This window comes from Castor canadensis, chromosome 11 (genome assembly GCF_047511655.1).
Source record: "Castor canadensis chromosome 11, mCasCan1.hap1v2, whole genome shotgun sequence".
NCBI lineage: Eukaryota > Metazoa > Chordata > Mammalia > Rodentia > Castoridae > Castor > Castor canadensis.
The window spans coordinates 111,751,234-111,767,323 of NC_133396.1; the positions used below are offsets into that span (position 1 = coordinate 111,751,234).

The 16,090-nt window shown below is 46.6% G+C and overlaps 1 protein-coding gene across 4 annotated transcripts in view; it reads left to right on the plus strand.

The window, feature by feature from the left end:
- The window catches only part of Susd4 (sushi domain containing 4), a 128,248-nt gene extending 120,999 nt beyond the window's left edge, over positions 1-7,249 (plus strand). For all 4 annotated transcript variants that reach the window (XM_074048245.1, XM_074048246.1, XM_020153626.2 and 1 more), the window contains 3 exons: positions 1,316-1,460; positions 4,225-4,607; positions 5,854-7,249. In XM_074048245.1, coding sequence (XP_073904346.1) covers positions 1,316-1,460; positions 4,225-4,607; positions 5,854-5,882 — 557 coding nt within the window. In that variant the 3' untranslated portion in view covers positions 5,883-7,249. The remainder of the gene's footprint in view (positions 1-1,315; positions 1,461-4,224; positions 4,608-5,853) is intronic.
- The last annotated feature ends 8,841 nt before the right edge of the window (positions 7,250-16,090 follow it).

A 16,090-nucleotide genomic window follows, 5' to 3' on the forward strand; every position in this document is an offset into this window, starting at 1 on the left:
GGTCCTGAGTTGCATTCACCACCCCCCAACACACACACACACCCAGCATCAGGAACAGGCTGTAGAAACATATCGTGAATATGGCAAGCCAACGTTGGACTCTACCACATGATTCTAGACCCTTTTCAAGGCCTAGAGTATTAACCTGCCTGTTTCCAGGCTAAAATACTAACCCTCTGAACAGGGTCCTTAAACCCCTGGCATCTATGGAGGGGCCTTAGCCTCTATGCACAGTGTTCTCCCAGCCTTGGCCCCTTGCTCTTGCAAGTGTCACCGTAGTTGTTCAGGTGATGCATGACTTTGCCTCTGTCTTCTACTGAAGGACACATGTCAGAATATAGACAATATTCTGTGGTAACATCTGTTCTCACTTACAGAAATGGAGACCATTTGCGAGCCCCACTGCTTCCTAGTTAATAACAGATTACTTGCAAATCAGCTTCACCATTGGTCTAAGTGTACCTGTGGCATGCACACACTGTCTCCTACCCTTCCTGATCCTGCCCACTCCCTCCAGTGTTTTCCAGGCCATGACCATGTCTGCTGCCCTGAGCAGTAGTGATGGCTGTATACTACATCTCTGGACACAGCTTGTAAGAGAAATGCTTATTAATGCTTGGTATCTGGAGGGGAGAATTCAGATGGTCATGTGAGCCAGTGAGGGGAAAAGTGCAGTCTAAGAGGATAGCCACTGAGTATGATAGGGGAGGGAGAAGGCAAGGATGCAGGGTGGCTTGTGCAAAAGGATAAAAATCTGTTCTGGAATGGTCTGCTCTTACTGCACCTTGCATGGCAGACACCTGATGGCCAGAAGTGGTGGAGTGAAGGCCAAAAATCAGGCCTGTCCCATTTATCCTCCACTTCCTTACTCATCCCACTATCCTTCACCTCAGTCAATGATATGCATAGAACATTACCAAGGTCTTCAGCCCAGCTTCCTACTCTCTCAGCGCTTGGTCTATTTCAGAATAACTTCTTCAGAGGAGAGAGATTCCTCTTCAGTCTCTGCCCAAGAAGCAGGCACATCCTTCAGAGCTAGGTCAGGCTCTTGTGCTAAATCTGGAATGTGAACATTCAGGTTTGTTTTCAACACAGCAGAGCCTATGCTGTGGATGAGTTTTAGTGTTGTGTGGCTACTAATGCAATTTAGGAGCTGTACTGGGTCCATGGTTTCTCTCTTGAGCCCTGGAGGGCCAGGAAGTAGGATATGGGTGTCTCATGTGCCAGATGTATCTAACAAAGAAGTGTGTAGGGGACTTCAGCATCTGTCACAATTGGGGAGCCTCATGCATGGCTTCATTCTCTCTTGTCACAGAGCAAACATGGCCCAGCACTCATGAGTCTCTCCTGACCACATGGAAGATCGTGGCATTCACAGCAACCAGTGTGCTGCTGGTGCTGCTGCTTGTCATCCTGGCCAGGATGTTCCAGACCAAGTTCAAGGCCCACTTCCCCCCCAGGTCAGTGCAACAGAGAAAGCATGTGATGAGTGCAAAGTCAGGGGACTCAAGAGGAGCTGCAGAGAGCTAAAACACTTTCCTCAGATGCCTTGGGTCACCTGGGTCAGAGTACCATTCTGGAGAAGGGCCTCATTTCCCTTTTCCTCTTCTCCCAGCAGGTCATTCTGGGGCAGATACTGTGAGAGCAGAAGAAAGGGAACAAGTTAGGGCTCCAAGCTGTGTTCTGTCCCAAGGGCAGCCCTCCTATGGGTGACCAACTTCATGTGACCCTGGAGGACAAGACATACACACACTTGGTGAGAAGACAAGGACAGTGTGTGACACAACAGAAGGCAGCTAGTGGGTATGATGGGACATCTTAGGAAGGAAAGCATATCATGGGTGGAAACCAGGAAGGGGCTGCTGAGAATCGACTGGAAGTTGGATCTGAGCCTGCAGAAGGCAGCTCTCCATCCTCCTCAGCTGCACCAGTGAATTCAGCTTGGTAGACCTCTTCACCCCACAGTTGTTGTCACCATTTGGAACCTAATGCTTCAGAGCAGGGAAGTCATTTTTCCTCACAGGGACAGAATATTGCATAAGAGGAGAAGGCTCCTGGAATTGACTGCTTTTCTCTTCCCTCCAGCAAAGTCTAGTATCTCTCTCACACCTCCCAAATGTGTGAGGAGTGAGGGAAGTAGCAGCTTCCTGGAGACAGAACCCATTCCTTTCCCTGAGCCTCCTGCCTCCGGCACAGCCTCACCTCACTTAGCAGTGCTCTCCCCTGCCTGGCAGCAAGAGCCCCATGTGGTCACACCTTCAGGCACCTCACTCTCTCGATCCACAGAAAATATGTAGGTGTGGGTGTCCTTGCACCCCTCCCCAGGCCCAGAGATGTGTCAGTGATGCCATGGAGCCATAGCCAAGCCCTTGCTGAGGTGCCAGAACCTTCCTTCCTCTCAAACCTGCCCCTTGGTTTTCAGCATTATTATTTATTAATCAAGGAATCATATTCTATCACTGGGCAATTACACTTTGTAATTTTTAGGCTTACAAAGAGAAAGCTAAACTGTGTGACTGTGATTGATACTGCATTAGAGTATTTCAAACTGGCCCACAGAGCTATTTTTCTACCTATACTTGGACAGAGTTTCTAGGATATCAACTAAATAGTAACATGTTTTCAAAATGTTCTTCAAAACTCTTTCACTTGATGCTTTTAATCCCTTGAGTCTTTCCATCTTTTGTCACTGTGTAGTTGTTTAGGGAAAGTTGGTTATCTATCCAAATGGATGGTAAGATTCACAAAGCCAAGCCAAGGTCTGATTTTGTTCTCTAGATCCCATGAGAGAAGATACCACTGAGATGTATGATGTCAGAATGTATGGGAGCTGAGCAGCTGGCTGGGTTTAAAAAGCTTCCAGATCACAGGGGCCATGGACTGCGCCTGGGCTATTAACGGGAGAAATCAGAGTATAGAGGGGCATGTGCCCACACTGGCCTGGACAACTGGGAGGTGAAAGGGACAGAGGAAGTAGGAAGTCCTGAGTAAGAAGCAAAACCCAGTGGAGATGGCAAGGTTGCCAGAGGAACAGAACATCATTTGTTGAGGCCACTGTCTGTGGTTGCAGAGAACATCTGGATTGGAGTGAGCTCCTCTTTCCCTGTTGCCTCCTGCCTTTTGGAGAGTGTGGGGCTGGGGAGTCCACCCACTCTGGATGTCCTTTAAGGATTGTGGAGCAAGAGGGCCACTGCCATAGTCTTCCAGAGTCTTGGAAGATGTTTCAGATAGACAGTGGATTCAAAATTGCCCCTCACATGTTAGAGAAAAGTGCAGCCTGATGCTGCCCCTCCCTGCACCTCAAGTGCCAGGTCCAGACATTACATGTATTTGTTTTTGAAGCCCAAGCCAGTAGCACTCACAGATTGAGGTATGCCCACCCAAATTGGTCACCTTCTCTTCTTGATATGTCACCCTCCTGTCCTCAATTCCTAGGAGAGGACATAGGAAATCAAGCTCTGTTACTTGCTACTTACTTGCTACTCTGGGCTCTGGGCTCCTTCTGGGGTCAAGAGCAGAGCATGGCAGCCACATGGGGCACAGACATTGGTGTGAAACATCACCTGTGTTCCAGTCTGATGGTGCTAGATATGTAGAGTGAGTTGGAAGTGGTCATGAGCCCATGGAACTTGAATGGCACAGTCAGAGAGCACTCATGGTCTGCATTTTCTTTTTCTCATTTTTAAAAATCATTGTCTAAAAATGAGTGTATTCTTTTTTTTACTGCAGTAAAAAACAAACAGGAAGTGTAACAGGAGCAGGCTGGCTGAGCCCTGTGGGTACTTTGGGTCCACCATTCCCTAGGTGTTCAGCAGCACTGTTCCACTTTCCATAGCCATCCCCTGGACACAGCACAGGCACATTGGATGCTCTGTTGGAATGGACCCTGTAGTCACCCTCCCCACTAGTTCATGACCCTAAGGCCAAGCCCAGAGGCCAAAGGAGGGGAAAATGAAGGATAAAGAGGTAGTAGAATCCAGAAGCAACAGGAAGAGAGGAGAGAGGCAGTGGGACATGAAAGTAACAAGAGGAAAACCTCCTGCCTCCAGAGTATGGCCCAGAGCAGACTGGAAAGGAGGCTGGATTATTCTGCACCACCATCCACTCTGGGCCCTGCTGCCCATCATGGGCCCTGAGGACCCCTGATATGGTAGGAAGCACTGGTGACCTCATCCCTGGGGAGGCATGGCACTCTATCATGTTTATACTGTTTCCTCTGCACAGGGGGCCTCCCAGGAGTTCCAGCAGCGACCCTGACTTCGTGGTGGTGGACGGTGTGCCCGTAATGCTCCCATCCTACGATGAGGCTGTGAGTGGCGGCTTGAGTGCCTTAGGCCCTGGGTACCTGGCCTCTATGGGCCAGGGCTGCCCCTTACCCGTGGACGACCAGAGCCCCCCAGCATACCCCGGCTCCGGGGACACGGACACAGGCCCGGGGGAATCAGAAACCTGTGACAGCACCTCGGGCTCTTCCGAGCTGCTCCAGAGTCTATATTCACCTCCCACGTGCCAAGGGGGCAGCCGCCCCACCTCCGACAACCCTGACACCATTGCTAACACAGCAGGGGAGGTGGCGTCCACCAGCCCGGGCATTGACATTGCAGATGGTGAGTGTTTCCCAAAGCTACCCACAGTCTCCCCAGCCCGCCCTGCTTCCCAGCCTGGAGCTGCATTGATCTGCTTAACTCTCCCTCAGCTCCCATTGCTTCTTGCTCTCTCTACTTGTAGAGGCCACAGGCAAGACCAGTTATCATAAGGAATGATCATCACTTTAGGAGTAATGAGCCTATTAATGGAAATTTCAGAAGGCCCAAAAGGGCACTGAGCCATCCAGAGTCAAAAGGCTATGGCAGCCAGTACTTTGTTTTCATAGCCTCTGTATAATGCGGTATGTTTCTCTTCTTCATCCTTTAATTGTGTAAGACTTCTAAAAGTACGGTTTATGAACAGAATAACACATAGGCAGAGGATGATCCAGATGGATGGGTGCACCTAGGCCCTGCAGTGTCCTACCCCTAGAGAAATGCTGTGTACATGGAAGTCACTTTTACCTGATGTGAAGTAAAAGGTGGATTTATACCTGTTGCAGAGAAAGCCAGGTTGCAGCTCATGATAAAGTAGGGAAAATATATACGATTAACCAAAGCCCCACTTCCCAGGAGAGGGAAACCCCAATGCAGCTTTGCAAATGAAAGCACTAATTCCAGCTTGTAGCCACAAAAATGACAATAGCAATGGAAGAACAGAAGCCTCTGGGTCCCCAGAATTCCTTTCCAGTATACCACACTGCCTGTCTGCACTTGAATTTGTAACATTTTTGCCTGTGCAACTATGGGAACCTACTGTTAAAATCTAACATTTTTTATGACCTCAGAATAAGATCATGATTGTTTTTCAAGCAAATAGATGCTTTGTTGGGAGAGTTGGTTTATTTGATTTTTAACTGATACATGAAAGTTAATGTTTTTTCTCTTCACTGATTCCCAGAATCATACATATATATGTATATCTATGTCTATATATACAATACATATATATATATATATATATATATATATATATATATATATATGTATCTTTTTTTTGCAGTACTGGGGCTTGAACTCAGGGCCTACACCTTGAGCCACTCCACCAGCCTTTTTTTTGTGATGGGTTTTTTTGAGATAGGGTCTCACATAACTATTTGCCCAGACTGGCTTCAAACTGTGGTCCTCCTGATCTCTGCTCCTGAGTAGCTAGGATTATAGGCATGAGCCACAGCACCCAGCCATAGATCTATTTAATGAGGCTCAGAATTTCAAATTCTGGTGGTTTTTGGTTGCACTAAGCTAATAACCATCTCTTCTTTTACAGAAATCCCTCTGATGGAAGAAGATCCATAACCTGGTGAAACTTGATGATGCTACTGCCCCTTTGGGGAAAGGAACCTGGAACCTTGGAGTGAGGCCACAGAAGGACAGAGCTTGGGGGACATTTTCTATTTTTTGTCCATGGGGACAGTGGTTCGCATTGTACATCGCCAACACTGCAGTGAGTCTGACAAACTGCAATGGCAGCACTTTCAAATGAGACTGAAGGATTTTCCAAGACCAGTGAGGTAAAAGGGGCAGAGGGGACACCCCTGTGCTGCCCTGGATGAAGGTATTAAGTGTGTTTTGTGCTGCAGAATGTGAGACAGTTCCACACATATCCTGCTGAATCACACATCCTGATGACTTCTGTTATGAGTACTCCCTGCCCCTCTGAAAGCATGTCACATTATGTAAATTTGCTTCCAAAATCTGCTTCAAGCTGTCTCAGGACTCCAAATTCAGATGGGTCAGTCTCTGCAGAAAGTCTGCATTGAGCAGCCAGCAAGGAGCAGAGCTTCCTTGTGCCCTCAGTAAGGGCCAGGCTCCCAAGGAAAGACTTCATGTGACATTCAGACCATCTTCCTTCATCTGGACAGCTCCACTCAATGCAGGATGTGGCAGTTCCAGTGACAAGCAGACTCTGCTTTCTGGAAATTTCTTCCAAAAGTAGATCTCCTGTACCCTGTGCTGTCCTCTGGTGACAGAGCATCAGTATTTGTGTTCACGATATGGCACATGGGTCCATGGTGTGGGATAACTCCTGTGACTTTACACATGGTTAGAATGAGTTCAAATGCATCTCATGGTAGAGAAAGTAACCAAGGTGATGTTTGGTTTGGACATTTCAAAAAAAACTCCACTCAACAATTTATCTGAGTCATACTTTCTTCTCTGGGTGACTGTTATGTTGACCCTACTCCAAACTTAACCGTACTTTTATTTTCCTAACAGAAATTGCTTCCATAAACATATTCTGCCTCCAAAGAAAGTATAAAGTTGGATTCTTTCCCCCCACTTTATTTCATCCTGCAATGTCAGGAACCTGTCCTCCAGCCCCAAGACTGCCCTGCCCTCCCCTCTTGCTTCACAGCCTTTGGCTACCTGACCTGCCTGCCATCCTGCATTCCTACTGAGGGTGGGATCTCATGGCACACACTGGGTGTTGTTCCTAAGAAATTGACTGATTTAAAAAAAAAAAAAAAGGCCTAACTCCAGAACTGTCTCTTCAAATACATGTTGGTCTGTGGAGTTGACTTCCTTTCTTCCTCTGGGTTTTAGACAAATATAGACAAAACTCAGATCCATAAAACTGCCATGCTGGCAGAGCAGTGAGGGTTGGAAGCTTGATCAAGTCCTGTTTTTTCTTGACACAGACTGATTAAAAATTAAAAAGAAAATGACAGTTTGAAGCGTGACTTTAATAGTGCAGTGGAGTTGGGTGGGCGGGAAAGGGTTGGCAGTGATCATGGGTGATGAAAATAAAACGTGGGATTAAGAACACAAAGCTGAGCGAGGCTGCACATGGGAAGGACTGGCCTAGCCGTGCTTGATGCAAGCTGCCCTCAGGTGGTGGTGCCACCAGCCACAACTGGTGCTGAGCACGTGGTTACGGCACCGGGTAATTATAGATGGCTTGAGTGACAGCCTCACACTGCCCCTGGCATAGCTTCATGTCACCAGCTCGATTTATTCAAAGGAGCTGGTGTTTACAGCCATGTGTGGTTAGGTGTCACATGGCCCTTCCCCATTCCTGCACCTATCCTCCCTCCAGGGCCCTGTACACAGGGTCATATCCCAGAGATCACCAGGTAAGTGCCTCGTTTCCTGTGGGACAGGCTGGAAGAGGCATGTGGGACTGTCTCTGGGGTTGCCCCTGCTTTCTTCTAGGAAATGTTTCAGCAGCCACCTCACCTGCAGACCAAGTACAGGACTGCCTTCAGCCCAGCCCGTGGGGAGACAGATGCCTTAGGTGTCAGGATATTCATGTCAGCATGTGTGACGGTAAGGCCTGCTTAATTGTGCGTCAGACAATGCCCAACCAAATCTCAGGACCCTCCTGCCATCCCTCTACTTTGCCACCACAACAGTTGCCACATATGCACGTCAGAATGTGCATATGTGACAGAAAGAGTCTTATGGTATTCCAAGCATGTCGTGATACTGACTTTCATTTCTTTAAAATGTCCTGGGAGGTCCTCTGGGTGTGAGGGAGAGGAATCATCTTTCTCATGCCACCTCATGTATGGAAACAGACCTGGCCATGTCATGAATTGGTGTCCTAGCAGTGTGAGAGAGAACCATGACCAACACAGGTGCTCCCCACCTTGGAAGGGGCAGCCCCCACAGGAGTGTGCAGCTGAGAAGCCCAGGGTGCTGCACCGGCCAGCTGAGGGGGTCACCTAAGAAACTATAAGGCAAGACTTTCTGGCTGACTTGCTCCCCATCACAGCACAGCAGAAGTCACAGGCTTCTTCACACTTCATTTCCATGTAGCTTTTCTTAATTGCAAGGTTGTGATTTGCTGGTGTGGAATCTTTATGCTCTTTCCCACCTAATTACACCCAGTCCAGCAGCTGGCACAGGGACAAGACTGCTTCCTATTCCTATAGAAGTCAGAACTATTGGCCCCTGGCCACACAGCAGGCCTAGGACTGTGACATGCAAAAGACCCTGGGCCACAATCCACTGTCTTCTCACACTCCTTTCCCCTTTCCTCAATGCCCAGCAAGCAATCTCCACCCTTAATAAGGCCATCTCTTAACTGTTCCTTGCAGAGGCCATACAGCATCATGGGAGAGCATGGGGTTTGGAAGGGGACCTTACCTGCCTTCACTACCTGCCTTCTCTACTACCTGAATATGCACTTGGACAAGTTACTGACTTCTCTGAACCTTGATTTCTTCATTTCTTCATGTAGAAATCAGAGGTGGTTTATACCTGCACTTTCCTCACCAGGCTGGGGAAGGAGACTATTTAATAAAGTCAAGCACCCAGCACACAGTGGTCATACAACACATTGCCACTGCTGTCACCTCCCATGAGTTGGGAGGGAGGCTGTCATGTGTGTGATTCACTCCCACATGCATTCCCAGGCACATTAGACTTCCTTGGCCCTTCACCCTCTAAGGCATTTATAGGTAAAGCTTGTGTGCAAATGTCCAAAGCAGATGGTATACAATGAACTATGCCTGCTTCCCTGGCATCCTCTTCCCAGGAGCCCATCAGGCATTTGCTTTCCTTCCCAACATAGCCCTTCTCTGAATGCTACAGAAAGTTCTGCTCAGGGAGGGCAGAACAACCTCAGAAATCCCCCCAAGGACTCTGAAGGACTCAGCTCATCTCCACAAGCAGCCCTGTAGATTATCACTAACCTGCCTCCCTAATTTTATTGTCTATTTTGGATTTAAATCATAAAAGTTAATGCCCATACATTTCCAAGGTGATAAAGGGGAAAGTCCACAGTAAAGATGCCTGGTCTAGCAGACAAAACAGGGCCCCTGAGAGCAGCAGTCACTTGTCAGGGAGGGTGAATACTGAGTTCCATGGTATTGAAATCATAAAACTTAATGCAGAGTGAGTGAGTTGATGTGGCGATGGTTAACTGCCATAGCAGGCAGTGTACCATCCTACACTAGGCTGGAAACCAGTCCCTGAGTGCCCGCAGTGCATCATTTTAAGTGGCCCAGCTACCTGCCTTGCCTCATCCATGGGTTCCAAGCCACTTTGGTGGCCAGGGGAGAGCTGGCCCCCTGTTCCTGCAAAGAGGAAAGAGACCTAATCCCAGCAGAAACAGTTTGGGCAAGGGGCATGGAATGTAACCTGAGGAAACTCAGGTCATTATTTTCTGCTAGAGCCTGTGAGAACTATTTATAGACCCTATTTTCATCAATAAGATTTTTTTTCTAGACAGGATCTCACTATGTAGCCAAGCCTGGCCTAGAACTTGCAGTCCTCCCACCTCCACTTCTCAAGTACAGGGATTATAGGCATGCACTGCCATGCCTAGCCATCATTGAATCTATTAAGCATCTACTGTATGCCAAGCCATCTGTACTCTCTAGTCCAGTGCACAATAAGGACTGGGAAGCAGGCATCTTTGATCTGGAAGCTGCAGGACACACCTGGCCTCAGCATGGACTCTCAGGGAGTACCTTCTCAGGAGAGACTGTCACACTAGCTGCAGGCAGAGGGGGAGATGAGTGGAGGTAGGCAGCAGGCTCCCAACTCCCAGAGTTGAGTGCCTTTGGGAAACTTCCAAGGCCTAGGGTTGGAGTGGGAAAGGGGAGAGGTGGAACTGCAAGGTCAATGAGGGCCAGCCCATAGAGGCCTCAGAGAAAGTCAGTGGTTCGCCCCAGAGGAAGGGGTTTGAAGCCAAAAAGTTGGTAGGGTGAGATGAGAACAAGTGAGGGGGTTGAGAGCTACTCTGTGGACAGATTGAATCTGCAAAGCACAGACCTAAGAGTTGGGGACATCTGAGATCAGATGCCACTGATCAGGAGAACCCTTCCAGACTCCCATTTCCTCAACTATTCAATGAAAGGAAAAGATGTCTTCCAACTCTGACAGGGTGGAAATTCTCTTTTCTAGCTCTTCTTCTTTTATTTTTAATCCATAATCAAGTATCATCCAGCTCCATCCCTCCAATCGTCTTTACAACCTCCCACTCCTGCTTGTCCTTCCCCCATAGCTCCAGTCTGACACTTACCCAGTGCCTTCTACCATGGGCACCAGCAGCTCAGGAGCAGCCCAGCCCCATACCCCTTTAGGGAGGGCTCTATACTCTAGAAACTGCAGGTGCCCTTGGTTTGGGTGAGTGGGAGATGAGACACTAGCCTGCAGAAATTCTGGCCTCTTATGGCACTTCTCCATTCTTCCATGTGTCTGGCCTCAGCCAGGAGCAGACAGTACCAGTAGGTAGACTTCCTAAAGATCATTTTAGAGTAATAACTTGGAGCAACTAAAAGCAAGAAATCTATTAGACTGATGTGGACCACCGAGTCTTTAGAATTCTGTAGCATTTCCTGTTCTAGGAAGAAGTTCACTCCCTTTATGGGTGGGGGAATAGGAAGGAGAAGATAGGTTGAAGTTGGCAGAGCCCATGTTGTACATCTAACCCAAGGGACAAGGAGGCGGCCTTTCTCTGTATATATCTTCATTCCTGTGACTGTTGGTACATAGGAAACATGTTGCAGTATGGTCACCAAGACCTCTGTCTTTTTAAGTGCTGAGGATCTAACCCATGACCTTGCATATATTAGGCAATCCTCTACCACTGAGCTCCAGCCTCATCAACCTCTGTCCTTTTTAATAGACTATTTTTAGAGCAGTCCTAAGTTTACAGAAAGATTGTCCAGAAAGAATTCCTATACATGCCCTTTTCTCAGATTTCACATGGCTTCTCCTATTATTAATACCCTGCCTAAGTTAGACACACAATTGATTAACCAGAATTTAATAGAACATTAATAAAAGTCTGGCTTTAAAGACTGGCTCTTTGTGTTCTACATTCTATAGGTTTTAACAAATGAATAATGATATGCATCCGCTATTATCATATCATACAGAATAATTTCACTACCCTAAACCTCCTCCATGCTCAGCCTTTCATGGTCTTCCCACCCCTCAAACTCTGGCAACTATTGATCTTTTTATATTCTTTTCAGAATGTTACATAGTTGAAATCATATAGTATCTAGCCTTTTCAGACTGACTGCTTTCACTTACTCATGTACATTTAAGTTTCTTCTGTGTCTTCTCATTCCTGTACTTTCAAAGGAAAAGGAAAGCAGCCTAGTTCTCAGAACTTGAAACTCCATTGTTCACAGACTTCTTAGCTCAGGGGGCTGGAGAAGACAGTGAGAGGCCAGTGACTGTCTGACCATGGTCCCCGCCTCCCAGGACACCCAAGGCTCAGGGAAAGACCATTCCACAAGGTACCTCAACACCCCATTCTTGGGTATGATAAATTCTTTCTATGTCTGCCCTGTCCATTTGGTCTTGGGTTTAGAGTTGTCACATGTGTACACCTTTGTTAACCATGAATCACCACTGTACTTGATGCTAAGGGTTCCTAATGGATGAGATGAGCCTGGCAGGAGTGGAAGGCGGGGAGAGACATACATAACAGCAAGCTATAAAGCACTTGACATTGCAGGGACAGAATCATGTGAGTATGTTGGGAGAGGCCACCGACCCCTCCCAGGACACAGGGAAAGCATCCCAGAGAAGGAGGCTGCTGAACCACTTGGCACACAGTGATCATCTTTTTGTGTACATTTCAACCCTTCTTTCCCCGTCTTCCAGTAGAACCTTACAGCTAAAAGGAACTCTACATCTCAGCCACCTGCCAGCCATGACACTGTTCTCTGCTTCAGTTTCCTCAACTGTGAAATATGGAAAATAGCACCTACTTCACAGGGTTGTTGAGAGGAACTCAATGAGCTGATTCATGTAGTGATTAGAACCACATCTGGCACAGGATCGTATTTAAAAGTGTTAGCTAGTTTCTTTATTTTTATATCCAGACAATTCTGTAACACCAGCTCCCCTCCTGGATTTCCCAGACATAGCTGAAATCCACTTGCTGGGCGAGCTTGCTTTCCTCCATGAGTATCTCCAGCGATACTTTCCACTCTAATTAGCGAGCCATGCTCAGTTTTCACTGGGACTCTTCCCTAAGCCCAGTCCTCTAGGTCACAGGTCTCAACCCACCAAAAGCAGCCTGACCTGCTACCACTCAGTTCACATGTCCTAGTCTGTCCTCATGGATATCATGGGAAATATGAACAGATTTCTGTAAGAAGCCATCTGCAGACTACCCACCTTCACCCCCTCAAGTCAATAGAAAAGCAGAGTCATAAAGGAGAATGAATTGCAGTCAGCCAGGAATTGTTCTTTGTTCACTTCTGCTCTTACAGTGACGTTTTTCAACCACGACTTCAACATCTAAGGGATGACAAGCCATATGTTTAATAATTGATCCAGATGCTTCCTAAGTTCAGCACTGAATTCACAAATCCATAGGTCACAAGAGCCACCTTCTCCATTTTTGTCAAACTATCTCAGGTGAATACCTCTGCTCTCAAAGAAGTACTCCAGCTTCTGCAATCCCTCACAGGCCCCTAATGTTGATTTAACACTATCAGCTTTGGGGTTTGGATTACCTGGAATGGGCACTTGGGCGTCTTACTGGTTACACTCTTGGACGTTGAAATCAGATCTGGGTTTAAGCTTCAACTCTGTCTCACTTCTAGAAGCAAAAACAGGTGAGATAGTTGACGTCAAAGCCCATAACTTCCTCTTGTGAAATGAAGACACTAGCACTCAGTTTGTTTTAAGGATTACACACAATGATGACAGACTGCTTAGAACAGTGCCTGGCGCAGTGCAAACACTCACACCAGGAGCTGCTCTTGGTGTTGTTACAGCCATGCATCACTTAAAGATGAGGACATGTTCTGAGAAATGCATTTTTAGGTGATTTTGTCATTGTGCCAACACCATAGAGTGACTTCACACAAGCCTAGATGGTCTGTGTCAACCAGTAGATGTGACCTCTTGATGCCGTCAAGACACAAAGTGAGCAAGATACATGAAGCTATAGGCATAACATGGCAGCCAGTTTACAGTAAACTCTTTTTTCCAAGGGGAAGGAGCACACTCCATAGTAACAATAAAATATATTAACTACATAAAACAGTACATAGTTACAAATTATTATCAGGTACTATTCACTGTACATAATTATACAAGTTATACTTTTATAGGACTGGCAGTACGGTAGGTTTATTTAAACCAGTGTCACCACAAACGTGAGAAATACCTTGCGGTATTTCATTGTAACACCTATGATAGGAAATTTTCAGCTCCATTGTAATCTTCTGGAATCTCTGTAGTCCATCCTTACCAAAATTTCACGGATGAAATACTTCATACTTCTCTAACTCCAAAGCAAGCAAGAAATGCTCCCTGAATCCTGTAGCAGCCCTGTGTCACCCATTGGGGGTAGCAGTGTGTCCATGCTGTCCTTGTTCTACTGGCTTTTAAAGGAAGAGACCAGGCATGGTGGCTCACACCAGTAATGCCAACTACAGAGGAGGAAGAGATCAGGAGGATCATGGCTCAAGGCCGGTCCAGGCAAAAGTAGTGAGATCCCATCTTAATCAAAAAGCTGGGCATGATGGTATGCACCTGTAATCTCAGCTACTCAGGAGACATCAGTAGCAGGATCACAGTTGGAAGTTCTCCTGGAAAGAATTGTGAGACCGTATCTGAAAAAAATAACTAAAGTAAAAAGCTGGAAGGATGGCTTAAGTGGTAGATAGAGTGCTTGTCTACCAAGAATGAGGCCCTGAGTTCAAACCCTGCTAGTGCCAGAAAATAATAAAATAAATGTAAAAGTAAAATAAAGGAAGCAAAAATCCTCATCTTTCAGGTCATGCAGCATCTTTGAGTCCTCTCTTCCCCATCCCTGTGTGAGCTCACAAAGCCGGGCTCCCCAGAACTACCTGTCAGTTACCACAGTGAGCGCTGCCCCACAGTGTGGGGGTCCTTGTGGCATCCAACTTGGCTGTGAGACCAGTCCCTCTTCACCCTGACATCAATGAAATCTGGTGTTCTAAGAGAAAAAGGATAAAAAAAACAATCGAGTGCTGAGGCATTGACACATTATCACAGTTAATACCCAAAGACTCTAGTAGGGCACTGTACACTTCTCTACTGGGACCTTCTTGTCCCTGCTACCCTCTGGGGACATGTGGCAATGTCTGGAGTTGCTGTTTGGGACTGTCACAACTGGGAGTGGAGTGCTATCTAGAGGATGGGGCCAAGGATGATGCAGTACCCAACAGTGCCCAACCCCCCACCATGACATCCCAACTAAGACTCATGCTACCCACATGGCAGCAGTGGGAAGTGAGAAGCCCTGGTTTAGGACAGACATTCCATAAGATATGGAACTTGCTCAGTGCCCTACAACTAGTAAATGATCCCAGCTGGGTCTGGCTCCATAACCCATGCTCTGAGTCAAACATCTAACCCATTTTGTGTGTGGAGCCCTTTGACAGTCAGGTGAGGTGATGGAACCTTGCTCAGAATAACAGAAAACCAATGCATTACTCTCAAGCATAGTCATCTCAACACTTTTAAAAACTAATATACAACTTACCTGTGCTCTTTTTATGTGTAACATTAAACAGCAAAGTCTGCTGTAGGTCTAACAACTACCAAGAATGCAAGGCAGTGATGGACTGCAGAAGTAATATTTTGATATATCTGACAACACGGTCATGTGATATTGACATATTTGTGGTTTCTTTGGATGAAAAAAATTACAGGTCCAGCTACTACGGTGGTTTATTGCCTACATGGTAAGTGACAGAAATGCTAAATTTGGCTAGAGGTTAGTGAAAATTAGAAACTAACTTGGTTTGTCATCCAAGTCCATCGAGCCCATGAATTCCTCTGCTTATCCAGGTTAAAAACCTTGATGAGAGTCTGAATTCCTATGTTGACATCCCCCTGGGCTCAACATCTCCTCCCCAGGAAGTATGAGTAGATACTGTAGGGTCATATGAGCTGTCCTTATCCCTAAAATAGCCCCTGTCACTTGGTTTATAGTCAAATGAAAAAGAAAAGGCTTTGCAAAGAGAAAACCTGTATTCACATCCCAGCTAACCCATTCTCTGGCTATGTGACCTTCTCGAGCCTCGGTCTCTTCATCCATAAAATGGAGAGAATAACACCTGCTTTGCAGGTTCATTGCAAGATCAAATATGATGACAAATGTCATATGCCTAATGCAACCCTACTCACATAAATAAGTGTTCTAAAGTGGTCGTTTGTTATTATTCTTAAGGAAGTCAGAGTTGAATAATATTTTCAGCACGACTCTAAGGAGTTGACATCACAGTGACATATGGTGACTGATCTGTGTCTGTCACACCATCCATTTCTTCCATCTGCTACAGTAGCTTTTCATGAATTATCCACCAATCTTATCCTGCTCTTCTGTTATCAACATATAAATGTTTTGGAGGCAAAATGCCTTCAGGGCAGACAGGGTCAGCTCAGGCACTGAAGCAGTCATCCAGAGTCTCAGGACAAGCCTGAGGCTATGGGTAACTGCCCTGTGTTTGGGGCAATTTCGTTACTGTTGTTAGTGACTTCTGAGGCTGTCTCCAGTAACCTCTGAACAGTGTCTTGCCTCCTGTCACCCAAACTCAGGTTCCCAGGATGGA